This window comes from Stomoxys calcitrans, chromosome 3 (assembly GCF_963082655.1).
Source record: "Stomoxys calcitrans chromosome 3, idStoCalc2.1, whole genome shotgun sequence".
Classification (NCBI taxonomy): domain Eukaryota; kingdom Metazoa; phylum Arthropoda; class Insecta; order Diptera; family Muscidae; genus Stomoxys; species Stomoxys calcitrans.
The window spans coordinates 29815630-29830700 of record NC_081554.1 but is presented as its reverse complement, the minus strand read 5'-3'; the positions used below and the strand labels follow the sequence as shown (position 1 = coordinate 29830700).

The window sequence follows — 15071 nt, the reverse complement described above, 5'->3', positions numbered from 1 at the left end:
TTTGCATGAAATAAATATATGGACCGTTCTATCGACCCAAGTAAAGATTTAATGCATTTTTCTGAACTTTTTTTAAAAAAACTTTCCCATTGCTTTTAAAACATCGCCCCTGATAATAATAAATATTCTGAATTTGAAGTGAAGTGTCTGAACATCAAATAGAATTTCTGAGTTTCAAATAAAATATCTGAATTTTAAATTAAATTTTTTAATAAGAAATGGAGTTCCTGAAATTGAATTGGTATTTTATGAATTACACTTCAAAGTTGTGTAAGCTGAATTTCTGTTGAAATATTCTTAATTTTAATTCAAATATTATTTAAAAGCATATTCTGAATTTCAAATAAAATATCTGAATTTTAGATGAAATATCTGAATGTCGAATGTAGTATCTGAATTTTAATTGAAATACTCCGAATTTTATATGAACATTTTGAAAATCAAATGAAATTTTTGAATTTGAAATATAATATTTGAATTTCAAATGAAATTTCTGAATTACAAATGGAATTTCTGAATTGCAGTTTGTACTTGGAATATCTGAATTATACTTGAAAGTGGAGTGTTTTCAATTACAAATGGAATATCTGAATTTCAAATAGAATATATGAATTTTAAATGAAATTTCTGCATTATAGTTGGAATTCTCAAATTCAAATGATATTTTCTGAAATATACTTGAAAGTGGAGTAGTCTGAATCCCAATTGAAGTACTCTCAATTTCAATTGGAATATTCCAAATTTTAAATGAAATATCTGAATACAAAGAATATTTCTGAACTACAAATAAAATATTTGAATTTAAAATAAAATTTCTGAATTATAAATGGAATTTCTGAATTTCAATTGTTAGTTTTTGAATTACTCTTGAAAGTGGCATAGTCTGAATTTCAATTGAAATATTCTAAATTTCAATTGAAAGATTCGGAATTTTTATTGACATTTTGTGAATTTCAAATAAAGTATCTGAATTTCAATTTAAATATTTTATATTTCGAACAAAATTTTCTGTGGTAAACGATGTGTGTATGAATATTAAATAGAACCAGATGATTTCCCTCAAGCTGGTTAAAAAAACAAAGGTTTGTCTTCTCGATCAGCTGTTGATAATCCAACATGTTAATCTAGAACATAGGGTGGTTCAAATTAAGTGGGTTAAGAACCCCATATGTTCAAACAGCTAGACGTCAATCAGCTAGAAATTTTAGTACTTAACCATTTGGCAATTCCAACCTATACTCTAACGTTACAAGTCAAGGCAGTCAAGTAGACGATGCAGACGACTTAACGATGATGAATTTGTTATGATGATATTTACTTTGAAGCTATTGATCGCCTAAAACAGTGCAGAATAGGTATGATAAATTCAGAGTTTTAGGAATGATGTTGCGTCATGCTTTATAATTCATTCAACATAAATCAGATTCATGTTATGCACTGGAATTGCCAAGGCATAATGACAAAATTCAGCAATTATGCAGCTGAATTTTGCTTTTTACAACAAAATCATATGTTTTTCTCTTAAATGAAACATTTCTCAAACCTCATCATAAATTCAAGATGGAAGGCTACAAAATCTACAGTAATGATCGGTGAACTCATGGTGGCTGTGTGTTCATTGGAATTAGAAAAGCTGTCGAGCACAATTTTTTGGCTAAAGATACATTTAATTAATGGGAACAATGTTATAATAACATCTGCTTATACCCCACATTAGAAGCCTAACATTAAAGATGACTTAATAAAGTTAAATAGCAAAAAGAATGATGTTTTAATTTTTGGCGACTTTAACGCACAACATACAAGCTGGAGTGTAATGAATAACACCGACGGGAACGTACTTTATAAATATCAAAATCAGTCCTGTGTACATGTTTATTATCCTCCAAATCCTAAACGATTCGCCCAGAATTCAATTCCAACAATATCTCATCTAGAGATTCACTCAAACGCCCTTTCTTCAGACCACGTTCCCATCACTTGTTGCATACGAGGTGTTGGCAAAATCATATATTTTCCCAACCCAACATTACATTAACGTTTCACCCCATTCACTACCAAACCGTCATCATAAAAAAACACACCTCACCACGTTATTATTATTATTATAGCCATAATCATGTATGCAGTTTAATATTCAGTAATTTGAAATACTTATGTTTTTATCGTAATTAATTATTATTTGTGCGTATTTATTCAAATACTCATCAGTATACGCAGTTTGATCTTTGTGCGTGCTAATCTGCTTCGGTGATAACGATTCCCCCTTTACCGATTAAATCTTACCTGAATCCCTGGCAGCTTGTGCGTCGCACCTTCCCCCTTTGTCATTAACGATCGGGTGTTTTAGTATAATACATCATGCCAAGCCCTTTGGGAGTTAAGAGTTACCAGTAAGCAGATTAGAATGCAAATCAGATAGTCTCTCCCTTCCACCACCGGTTTTGCTACTTTGGTGGGCGTTCGTTGCTTCTAGCGAAACTATTTATTCATATGATCGATATGTAGAAACAAATTTTGCTATGTACTTATAAATATAACACTTTAAGCTATTTAGGTATTTTGTAAATAATAATTTTATATACTTGAAAGTAATTTCTTTTGAAGTCCCTTAGCTAGAATTTTGTGTGAAGTCGATCTCTTCTTTTTCGACCATCGAGCAGACAACACTTAAGTATTCAAGCTTGTAACCCTTTTTACAGCCAAATAAAATTTGAAACCTTTTTGTTTTTTGAGGAAAGATTATTTTCTGTGCTTTATTTCTTTGAAAGACGAAAGGGAGTTTTTTTGGTGATATTTCTTTACATTTTATTGGTGCCGAAACCCGGGAACTCTCGTGTCGGTTTTTGTTCTATTATTTTGCTAAACAAAGTAATTAAACTTTTCATATTTTTTTTTAAGCTTCTCTTTGCATTTTTCTTGACGGAAAGAATAAGTTAATTGTGTTTTGGTGAACGAAAATTATTGCTTAGTGCTTAATAAGTTCTTTGGACATAGATTGGCATAGTTTTCGCGTATTTTGATATTGGATTTAAATTGGAATTTCTATAACTGCGTTAATCTTGGTGGAAGTGTTTTTTTTTTTTTTTTTTTTTTTGTTTCGCTTTATTCATTTGCTTTGATTTGGTGCTTGGAAAGCCCTTTTAGTGAACGTTTGTGCGCGAATTAACCATGAGTGAACTGGCCACTTTTATAAAGGAGCAACGCGACTTGTTAGATTTATTGATTAAATATGAAAGTCGTTTCGATGCCAAAAATCCTGCCGAGAAAACTCATGGTTATGTAGATGCATTGGGCCAAAGGGTTGATGATATTTTTAATCGATTCGAGGCACAGCATGATACGATAGTGAGGCTTATTCACGACACATCTTTGAATTCTAATGACGTTCCATATATCAGTGATGACGTGTATTTTGATTTTTCTGAGAGGTATCTCTCTTTTAAGGGTAAAATTATCGACTCTAATGCGGGTCATAATGTTATGCAGTCTCCTATGTCTAGCACATTTGTGACTCATCACGGTCGCTCTGATATGACGATAGGATCAGACTCTAAACTTCCCAAGATCACGCTGCCTAGATTCACAGGGGAATATATGGAATGGATCCCATTTCGGGACATATATTTTTCCCTTGTTCACCAAAACGAATCCCTCAATAAGATACAGAAGTTTTATTATTTGCGTAGTACCCTTGGTGGCGAGGCGGCAAATCTGATAAAGAATATTTCAGCCACAGAGGCAAATTATGACTCGGCGTGGAAGATATTAGAATCAAGATACCATAATAGGCGTATGCTTGTGGGAAACTTGATTTCTAGGTTGTTTAATATACCGAAATCAGATGGTGGATTTCAGTCCATTAAGACACTTCTTGATTCTGCTCAAGAGTGTTTGTCCTCTTTACAAAATTTGAATATAGATGCCAGCACGTGGGATCCTCTTCTTATCCATTTGCTCGTGCAGAAACTGGATCTTCAATCCCGCAGGGATTGGGAACAGTCTTTGAAATCCTCTACCGAAATCCCCCTCATTTCCGAACTCTTCTCTTTCTTGGAAAGAACTTTCCGAACGCTGGAGTCTATGACCGATGAGTTCCCATCTGATAAACAATATCCCACTAAGGGTAGAAATAAAAGTAATAATAATTCGAAATCTAATGCGCAGGTGCGGAAGGCTTCGTGCAATTCTGGACAGTTTTCCAAACCAAAACCTATTCTTTGCGCATTCTGCGAGAAACCTCACAGTCTCGCAAAGTGTTTTAAATTTTTAGCATTGCCCTTGAGCGATAAGGTTAATTTTCTCTCAAAGAAGAACGCTTGCCAAAATTGTTTTGTGGTCGGGCATGACCACAACAATTGCAAATCTCCTTTCCGTTGTATCACATGCAAGCAGCTACACCATACGGTGCTGCATTCGGACGGTCCTCTAACCAGGGCTGGTCCTACTGGTTGTGCAGGTACTGCACCTACCCAGATGGCTTCGCATAGTGCTCAGGCGTTTCACTCTGTTTTACTTTACACGATAAGGCTTAGGGTTGTGACAAATCGTGGCAAATTTACGTTGAGGGCGCTACTAGACCCTGGATCTCAAGGTAGTTTGATTTCGGAGTCCACAGTTCAACTTATAGGTCTTGAGAAGGTAAGGTCGCATTGCAAAGTCGTTGGTATTGGAAATGGTAGCGAGAACATGTCGAAATTTTCTGTACAACTTGATTTGTACACCCTTAAAGAAGAGCTAGTTCTGTCCTGTTCTGCCCTTGTTCTTTCAAGCTTGTCGTCTTACACTCCAGACTTGTCCTCTAGATATATTTCCCTTCCGAATATCGAATTGGAGAGCTTGGCTGACCCCTTTTTTTACAGATCCGATTCCATAGATATAATTCTAGGATCGGACATTTGTTCGAAAATTAAGATTCCAACGGAGTCTTTTGTACATAATGATTTGTTCTTTCAGAACACTCATTTTGGTTGGGTGTTTTCAGGACCCAGCAATTCCGTGTCTTCACACCAGATACACATTCATAATGTACACTTGGACCATATTTTGAGATCCTTCTGGGAACAGGAGGAGGTCCTCCCCAAAAGGAAGTTTACTGAGGAGGAGGAGGCATGTGAGGAGTTTTTTGAAGCTACCACAACTCGAACAGTATCTGGTCGATACGTGGTGAAATTGCCCTTTCGGTCTATACTGAAGGACGGCTCCAGTCCTACTCTTCAGAACAATGTGCTCAATGCACTTCGACGTTTGAAACAACTGGAAATATCATTTTCCAGGAAACCATTATTTTGCGAAAGCTACACCAAATTTCTCAAGGAATATGAGAATTTGGGCCACATGTCGAAGATTGGCGTTTATCCTAGTGATGTTCGTCAAGATTCCTACTTCTTACCGCACCATGGTGTTCTTAAGGAGAGTAGTACCACGACGAAGCTACGCGTTGTTTTTGATGGCAGTAGCCATTCACGTGAAAGTAAGTCGTTGAACGACGAGCTTTCCCCTGGGCCTGCTCTCCAGAATGATTTGCCTGGTATCCTTACCAGATGGAGACGTCATAGGATTGCCTTTAGCGCGGACATTGAGAAAATGTTCCGGCAGATAGATGTTTGTCCAGGGCACCGGAAATTTCAGCAGATTTTGTGGCGTTTTAGCCCATTTGATGAAATTTCGATTTATGAATTGAACACAGTGACGTATGGTACGGCATCTGCTCCATATCTTGCCATTCGTGTTTTGCAGAGGTTGGCGCACGATTACAGGGACAGGTATCCTGTGGCCGCTAGGGTTCTACTGCAGGACTCATACGTGGATGACGTTATTTCCGGTTCTGATAGTATAGACAACGTGAAACCACTTTACAAGGATTTATGCACCTTATTGGATGAGGGTGGCTGCAATTTGAGAAAGTGGGTGACGAACTCTAAAGAGTTGCTTGCGGTTATACCAGAAGAACACAGGGGGACTTCTGTGAATCTGAACTTTGACCGTGATAACGTCGTTAGGACATTGGGCATACAGTGGAACACGGCCACCGACTCTTTCTTTTTTGAGGTCAATCTTGACAAGGATCCGATTGCATCCAAGCGCAGGATTCTCTCGGAGTCCGCCAGGCTTTATGATCCATTGGGGTGGCTTACTCCGATTACTGTGGTGGCCAAATCCCTTTTCAAGCAACTGTGGGAACATGGGGTTGACTGGGATGATAATGTCCCAAGGGAAATTGAGGACCTGTGGTTTCGGCACAGGGCTTCATTGCCAAAGTTGGCTAATTTGGCGATTCCCAGGTGGATTCAATGGAATCAGAACTCTGAATCTGAATTACATTGTTTCTGCGATGCCTCTAGTGTTGCTTACGCCGCAGTGGTTTACGTGCGTATTGTTACGGCTAACGATACTTTTGTTCACCTTTTGCAGGCCAAATCAAAAGTATCACCCATTAAGACCGTTTCAATTCCAAGATTGGAGCTTTGCGCTGCTGCACTTGGAGTGAAACTGGCACGAAAGGTTCAGGAATCCCTCGCTGACCTTGGTGTACGGAATGTTTTTTATTGGAGTGACAGCTCCACTGTATTAAGTTGGATTCACAAGTCTCCCTCCAATTGGACTGTCTACGTGGCTAACCGCGTGGCAGACATACAACGATGCAGCAATCCAATTCAGTGGAGATACGTTCCTTCGGCTTTGAATCCGGCAGACTGTGCATCTAGGGGAATTCAGGCAGAGGAGTTAATAGGGAACCGGACTTGGTGGTTTGGGCCTCATTTTCTTTACGGACCACAATCCTCTTGGCCTGAATCTTTACCGAATTTGTGTACATCGAAGGAGGAGAGAGCCGTCAAGATTACAACGAATGTTGCCACTGAGAAAGCATATCCTGAATTGCTTTCAAAATTCTCCAAATTACACACTTTGCTACGCATCACTTCATTATGTTTTCGGTTCTGTCACAATTGTAAGCATCCCGATGAGAGGATTACTGGTCCCTTATCAATTGGGGATGTTAACAAGACTTTGATGATCTTTGTAAGAATAACTCAGGAAATTGATTTCCCTGAGGAGCTGTCAAGGCTCTCTGCACGAAAGGTGATCGCACAGAGTCCTATTTTGAAACTTATGCCATTTCTTGACGAAACTGGAATAATTCGAGTTGGTGGACGCCTCCAGAATTCGAATTTCCCCTATGATGTGAAGCATCCCCTAGTTTTGGCAAAGTCAAATCCATTATCAGTGCTTATCATTTCAGACGCACATGAAAGGACATTACATGGTGGTGTTACTTTGACCATGTCCTATGTGAACAGAAGGTACTGGATAATCTCAGGAAACCAATTGGCCAAACGTGTTATAAACAGGTGTTTGAAATGTTTCCGTTTTGCTGCGAAAACGTCGCAGCAGATAATGGGTAATTTGCCACAAGCTCGCTTGATGATCACTCGTCCATTTAAGCATAGTGGCGTCGACTATGCCGGTCCCATAACTATTAAGACTTCGAACTTGAGGTCTACTGTTACCTCAAAGGGGTACATATGTCTTTTTGTGTGTATGGTTACCAAAGCCATACATCTAGAAGCAGTTACCAGCCTGACGACAAATGCTTTTCTTTCTGCGTTTAGACGATTTGTGTCGCGGCGCGGTGCTTGTACCGATCTCTACTCAGACTGCGGCACGAATTTTGTTGGTGCCTCAAAAGAACTCCAAGTACTTTTGGAAAAATCTCAGAAATCACTGCCCGAGGAGGTTCTTCAGGCTTTAAGTCAGAACTGTACCACTTGGCACTTCATTCCACCTGCCTCCCCAAATTTTGGTGGTCTTTGGGAAGCAGGTGTGAAATCCGTGAAATACCATTTGAAAAGGATTATAGGCGAGCGCAATCTGACATTCGAAGAGCTCACAACACTACTATGTCAAATAGAAGGTTGTTTGAACTCTCGTCCTTTATGTCCTTTATCTTCCGACCCTTCGAATTTTGAAGCACTTACTCCTGCGCACTTTCTTGTTGGTGAGCCAACGATTTGCATACCAGAAGAATCTCTGTTGGAAACCAACATCAATTTACTTTCTCGCTGGAAATGTGTGGAAAAAATGAAACAACATTTTTGGAAAAGATGGCGAAATGAATATGTTAATCGTCTTCAAGCGCGACCGAAATGGCTCAAAAGCAGATCTGAACCTACTATTGGCGATTTGGTGCTGGTTGTAGACGAACGGTGTGGACCAGGTCAATGGCTACTTGGCCGCATCGAGGAAACACATCCTGGACCTGATGGACGTACACGGGTGGTATCAGTTCTTATTAAAAACAAACTTGTAAAAAGACCAATTTCAAAAATTTGTTTACTTCCAGAAAATGCAACATCGCTTGTCGACACAAATATTAAATCAACTGCCTAACTACTACCCCCTCACCAGAATGGACCACTTGTGTGTATACCTACCCTTCAAGGACGGAGCCTACCCTCAAACGCTATGAGTCGGAGCATAGCGGAGGTATTTCCTCGACTAAATATTCTCCCAACGATAGGCCGTCTACCAACTATTATCTGCACATAAGAACATTCGTCCTTCAGGGGGGAGAATGTTGGCAAAATCATATATTTTCCCAACCCAACATTACATTAACGTTTCACCCCATTCACCACCAAACCGTCATCATAAAAAAACACACCTCACCACGTTATTATTATTATTATAGCCATAATCATGTATGCAGTTTAATATTCAGTAATTTGAAATACTTATGTTTTTATCGTAATTAATTATTATTTGTGCGTATTTATTCAAATACTCATCAGTATACGCAGTTTGATCTTTGTGCGTGCTAATCTGCTTCGGTGATAACGATTCCCCCTTTACCGATTAAATCTTACCTGAATCCCTGGCAGCTTGTGCGTCGCACCTTCCCCCTTTGTCATTAACGATCGGGTGTTTTAGTATAATACATCATGCCAAGCCCTTTGGGAGTTAAGAGTTACCAGTAAGCAGATTAGAATGCAAATCAGATAGTCTCTCCCTTCCACCACCGGTTTTGCTACTTTGGTGGGCGTTCGTTGCTTCTAGCGAAACTATTTATTCATATGATCGATATGTAGAAACAAATTTTGCTATGTACTTATAAATATAACACTTTAAGCTATTTAGGTATTTTGTAAATAATAATTTTATATACTTGAAAGTAATTTCTTTTGAAGTCCCTTAGCTAGAATTTTGTGTGAAGTCGATCTCTTCTTTTTCGACCATCGAGCAGACAACACTTAAGTATTCAAGCTTGTAACCCTTTTTACAGCCAAATAAAATTTGAAACCTTTTTGTTTTTTGAGGAAAGATTATTTTCTGTGCTTTATTTCTTTGAAAGACGAAAGGGAGTTTTTTTGGTGATATTTCTTTACACGAGGGTTGTCTTTTATATTTCGGGATTGGACAACCCTTGTGGTGTCATCTGCCAACTGACAGCTCTATCGTAAAGCTTGACATTTTTGAGGTTATACGTACTCAGAACGTTTCTACATACAAGCGATATTTGTGTTGTTTAGAGTAACTTGAACGATTTTTAGCTTTATTTTCATTTTGATGCATGATTTGAACTGATGGATTTAAAATCAAAATCAAAGAATGTGATTTTCTGCTTTTTTTTGGTCAAAAAATAGGCAAGTTCTTATTAAAACAATTAGAAAAACCCCGCGAGTTCTCAAAATATAAAGCTAAGTCCCCCACAGGACTAATATATTTTACTTCACATGTTTAACTGAATTTGTGAGTTGTGTTAGGCCCTTCGACATCCTCCGTCAATTTGGCTCAGATCGGTCTAGATTTGGATATAGCTGTCATATAGACCGATCCTCCGATTTAGGGTCTTAGGCCCATAAAAGCTTCATTTATTATCCGATTTTGCTGAAATTTGGGACAGTGCGTTGTCTTAGGCCCTTCGCCATCCTCCGTTAATATGGCTCAAATCGGTTCAGATTTGGATATAGCTGCCATATAGACCGATCCTCCAATTTAGGGTCTTAGGCCCCTAAAAGCCACTTTTATTATCCGATTTTGCTGAAAATTGGGACAGTGAGTTGTGTTAAGCCCTTCAACGTCCTTTGTTAATTTGGCCCAGATGGGTTCAGATTTGGATATAGTTGCCATTTGGACCGATCCTTCGATTTAGGGGCATAGTTCCATAAAAGCCACATTTATTATTTGATTTTGCTGAAATTTGGGACAATGCGTTGGCTTACGCCGTTCGACATCCTTCGTTAATAAGGCTCAGATCGGTTCAGATTTGGATATGACTGCCGTATAGACCGATCCTCCAATTCAGGGTCGTAGGCCCCTAAAAGCCACATTTATTATTCGATTTTGCTGAAATTTGGGACAGTGAGTTGTGTTAGACCCTTCAACGTCCTTCGTCAATTTGGCTTAGATCGGTCTAGATTTGGATATAGCTGTCATATAGACCGATCTCTCGGTTTTAGGTTTTAGGGCCATAAAAAGCGCATTTATTGTCCGATGTTGCCGAAATTTGGGACAAAAAGTTAAGTTTAGACCCTCCACATATTTCTGCAATTTGGTCTAGATCGATCAAGATTTGCATATAGCTGCCATATAGACCGATCTCTCGATTTAAAGTCTTGGCCCCATAAAAGGCGCTTTTTAATCCGATTGCACTGAAATTTGACACAGTGACTTATGTTATGCTTTTCGACATCTGCGTCGTATATGGTTCAGATTGGTTTATTTTTAGATATAGCTACTAAAAAGACCAATATTTTGTTAAATACAATTGAACAATAACTTTTACTTATTAGAATTTATCTGGTCCAAATCGGAATATATACAGATATAGCTGCTATGGGGCATAAGGTATGCAATTTTCACCGAATTTTGATGAAAGGTGGTTTACATATATATCCGAGGTGGTGGGTATCCAAAGTTTGGCCCGGCCGAACTTAACGCCTTTTTACTTGTTTTATTTCATACGTCCCATGAACCCATGCAAACAATTTTTTGCACCAAACCATATTTGTAGCCTTTACAGAAAATTTTCTAAAAAAATGCCGATTTGGAAACTATCTTAGCTCTGTAAAAACTTACAGCTAAATTTAATTTTGGTCTTTTAAATACACTTATATCTGCAAATATCAAACAGAATTATTAAGATATCTTTATTTGTTTTTTTTTTTTCTTAGAATTTTTCAGCGCTATTCAGCAAAAAAAGAATTTTAGAAGTCGGACCACAAATGATGATTTGGCAGCCGGAACAATTTTTCTTAATTCCGAGGTGACCAACTTAAGGATCTTGCGGCGAAACACTTACACTACATGGGGCCTTGACCATTTCAAAATTAAAATAGTTATCTCTATCTGTTTTCCTAGGGCATGTTTTCTACTAGTTTTTTTTGGTTCTATCCCGCTGTATGTTGCCTCGATCGGTCTATATGTTCGTTCAAGGTTTTTGTGGAGGGGCGAGTCCCATGCGAATTGGCTTGACCATATTTGTAACCTTCACAGAAAATTTACTAAAAAATGCCGATTTGGAAACTATACCTGCCCAAAATGGGTATTATGGTTTTCTCAAAAAAAAAAAACTTTCGAGCAGATTTTATTTTTGGTCTTTAAAATTCAAATAGTTATCTCCATCCGTTCTCATATGGCATATTTCCTACTAGTTTTTTCCGTTCTATCCCACTGTATGTTGCCTCGATCGGTGTATATGTGCGTTTGGGGTTATTGTGGTGGGGCTAGCCCCATTCGAATTGGCTTGAAATTTTAATATGTTTTATTTTCTACTCCTAAATACCGTTAATTTGAGTCCAATATTGTTACAATCGATCCATTTTTAATTTTGGTGGGTATTTTTAGGGCTCCGACCCGACCTTGATATCAAAAATTTATATAGCTTATTATTCCTTCCAGACCATTTTACACAATCTGTGGAAATTTCAAGAACATCGGTTTGGTCGTTTTGGAGCTTCGAACAAACAGACAAGCAAACACACTATGACTTTTATATACAGAGCGATGCTGCTTTCTATGTCATAGTTACAATGAGCCCAAAAAATTTACCCGCGTAAAAAGTAGATGTCGTGGAACTAAAATAGCCGAATTCATTACAGCGCTCTGTTTTAATTGCGGCGAGTACACGAACTAATCCAATATTAAATCTGAGTGACTTTGGCGACATTGCGGCAATACTCTGAACTACCATCCTGAGGTGGTAACATTGAAACAACAGGGTTGATTTTGTAGGTTGCTGTTTTACACGATACCATTCTGGCAACACGAAGAGTAGAAATAAAATAAAAAAATCACTAATTTTTTATAGAAAACAAGAGTATATATGAAAAAAAAGTGTTATTTTAGTGATAAAAATTATGGAGAATCTAGAAAAAGTCATAAAATCGTAAAGCAAAAAGTGTCCCCAATGTATCGGTGTCCTCAAAACATCCACAATATAGACTGAAATTTTGGGGACAGTCCCCAAAGTATACAAATGTCCTCGAAACATACATTATACAGAAAAATTGTCCCGAAAGTATCCATTTTACATATATATATATATATATATATATATATATATATATATATATATATATATATATATATATATATATATATATATATATATATATATATATATATATATATATATATATATATATATATATATATATATATATATATATATATATATATATATATATATATATATATATATATATATATATATATATATATATATATATATATATATATATATATATATATATATATATATATATATATATATATATATATATATATATATATATATATATATATATATATATATATATATATATATATATATATATATATATATATATATATATATATATATATATATATATATATATATATATATATATATATATATATATATATATATATATATATATATATATATATATAAATAAGGGCTTGTCTGACCACATTGTCAAAAGCAGCTGCAAAGTCTACAAAATATGCATAGACTTTCTTCTTTTTGTCTAGTTTCAGACTTACTATTTCAGACTAGTTGTATATATTATGTATGTGGAATAGCCTCTTCTAAATGCTGCTTGAAATTCATTCAAAACATGCGCAGATTGTACCCACCTCCATACCTGCTTTTTAAGAATCCCCATCATTATCTTTGCAATACAGTTTGGAAATGGATGGATAGTTCTTATCCTGAGGTTTAGCAGGCATTACATGGGAATTATTATTGTAGTGCTGACTGATCATCGAAACTTCACGTCTTCTCCATCCAGCTAGTAACCCTACTAGAGCATCTCCTTTTGCGTCTTTGTCCCGCAATTGCGTGCAGAATTGATATGAGAGAAGTATCCGCTTTTCATTAACGGAATGTTCATGAGAAATTTAGTTAGTTAGCTTCCGTAAAAAAGTCTTCTGAATCTTAAGCTAAGATAATGAAGGTTTACTCTTACAAAACTTTTACAAATCAAATGAAGTTTTACTTTTATAACCTACATGCTTGACTTTAACAAAAGTTGAAACTTCACTTATTAACCATTAACTGAACATCATTCCTAGAGCGGTTTGAAAATTTTTAAAATAGTGTTGCCATAAATTTTGCCACATGTTCATATATTTTCCTTTCAATATGCTTCAAGTACTTGTAACTATTGTATTTACATACATTCCCGTGACAATATAATCTAATCTAAATTGCCAATTAATTTAATTGTCATATAAACACGAGTAAACTATAGCCGCTGAATTTGACAATTGAAAGACAGCACCAGGAATACACTAGCCAATGAAATGTCTTCAAAATTTCATTGATAACTCGTAAAAATGATAAATTGATTTACAACCAACATTTATGATAACATTTGAAATGGTTTTGGTAGTTTTTCTAAAAGAGAGTTTACTTAAATTTTTAATGATTTCTGTTGGCTTTATCATCGCTGAGTTGAAGCATGGTAACTAGGCGCTATTTTAAGTGGTAGCAATTAGGAGCTTTTAAAAAATTTTAATTTTTTATAATTTTTTTTTGCAGTTAGAAGTTGGTTGTCATGGCATTATCAGTGCTGGAAATCCACAATCAGCCAATTTCTGGAAAATACCCTAGAAAACCAGATCAATACTTATGAACAATATTTATCGGTTACAGAGCCTTGCAAGACATTCACATATTTTCAACAAAGTTTTACAAGAACTTTCCTACTATTTCATTGGTTATAGCTATAGTACACTTATTGCGTTTGCACGAAATTATTGGCTTATATGGCGCATTGGACTACAAGCTAATTTTGAAATAGTTTGTTATGGGCTTTATGCGGAGTAAAGAGTTTACACTTTATTGTTTATTGAAAACCTTTTCTACCCTCCGCAATACTTCTGCATACATTTGTAATACCTTGAAATACTGATCTAAGATCCTAAATTTTTTTTTTTGTTTTTTCAATCCTCATGACATTTTAAGTCCATCTAGCAAAGCCCTCGGTCTGTCTGCCGAAACCATTGAAAACCTTTTATACCCTCCGCAATACTTCTGCATACAGTTGTAATACCTTGAAATATTGATCTAAGATCCAAAAAAAATTGTATAGTGCTTACAATCCTCATGACATTTTAAGTCCATTTAGCGAAGCTCTCGGTCTGTCTGCCGAAACCATTGAAAACCTTTTATACCCTCCGCAATACTTTTGCATACATCTCGAAATATTGATCTAAGATCCTAGAAAATATGTATAGTGCTTTTAATCGTCACGACATTTTTAGCGCATCTAGCGATGTCCTCGGTCTGTCTGCCGAAATCACACTAATTTTCTAACGAGTAAATCTAGCTGTTCGCAATATTGCATCAAAACATTTCATTGACGTAGGTTACTTTGATTTGTAAATAGTCGGAATCGATCCAAGTTTAAATTTAGCTCTCATATATACCGGTATCCTTATTTGACTTCTTGACCAGAGGGCGCAATTCCAATCCAATTTGGACGAGATCTGACTTTCTGAGTTGTGTAATGAATTCCAACATCTATGCCAAGTATAGTCTGAATCGGTCATGAACTTGACATAGTTCCATATTATTCGGT

At 36.4% G+C, this 15071-nt stretch overlaps 1 protein-coding gene across 1 annotated transcript; it reads left to right on the top strand.

Moving 5' to 3' along the window:
- Window positions 1-3171: 3171 nt before the first annotated feature.
- Window positions 3172-14101, top strand: LOC131996015 (uncharacterized). Its single transcript, XM_059365424.1, has 4 exons — window positions 3172-3348; window positions 3664-4641; window positions 4957-8277; window positions 14030-14101. The coding sequence occupies exons 1-4, from the start codon at window positions 3172-3174 to the stop codon at window positions 14099-14101; spliced, it is 4548 nt and encodes a 1515-aa protein (XP_059221407.1).
- The last annotated feature ends 970 nt before the right edge of the window (window positions 14102-15071 follow it).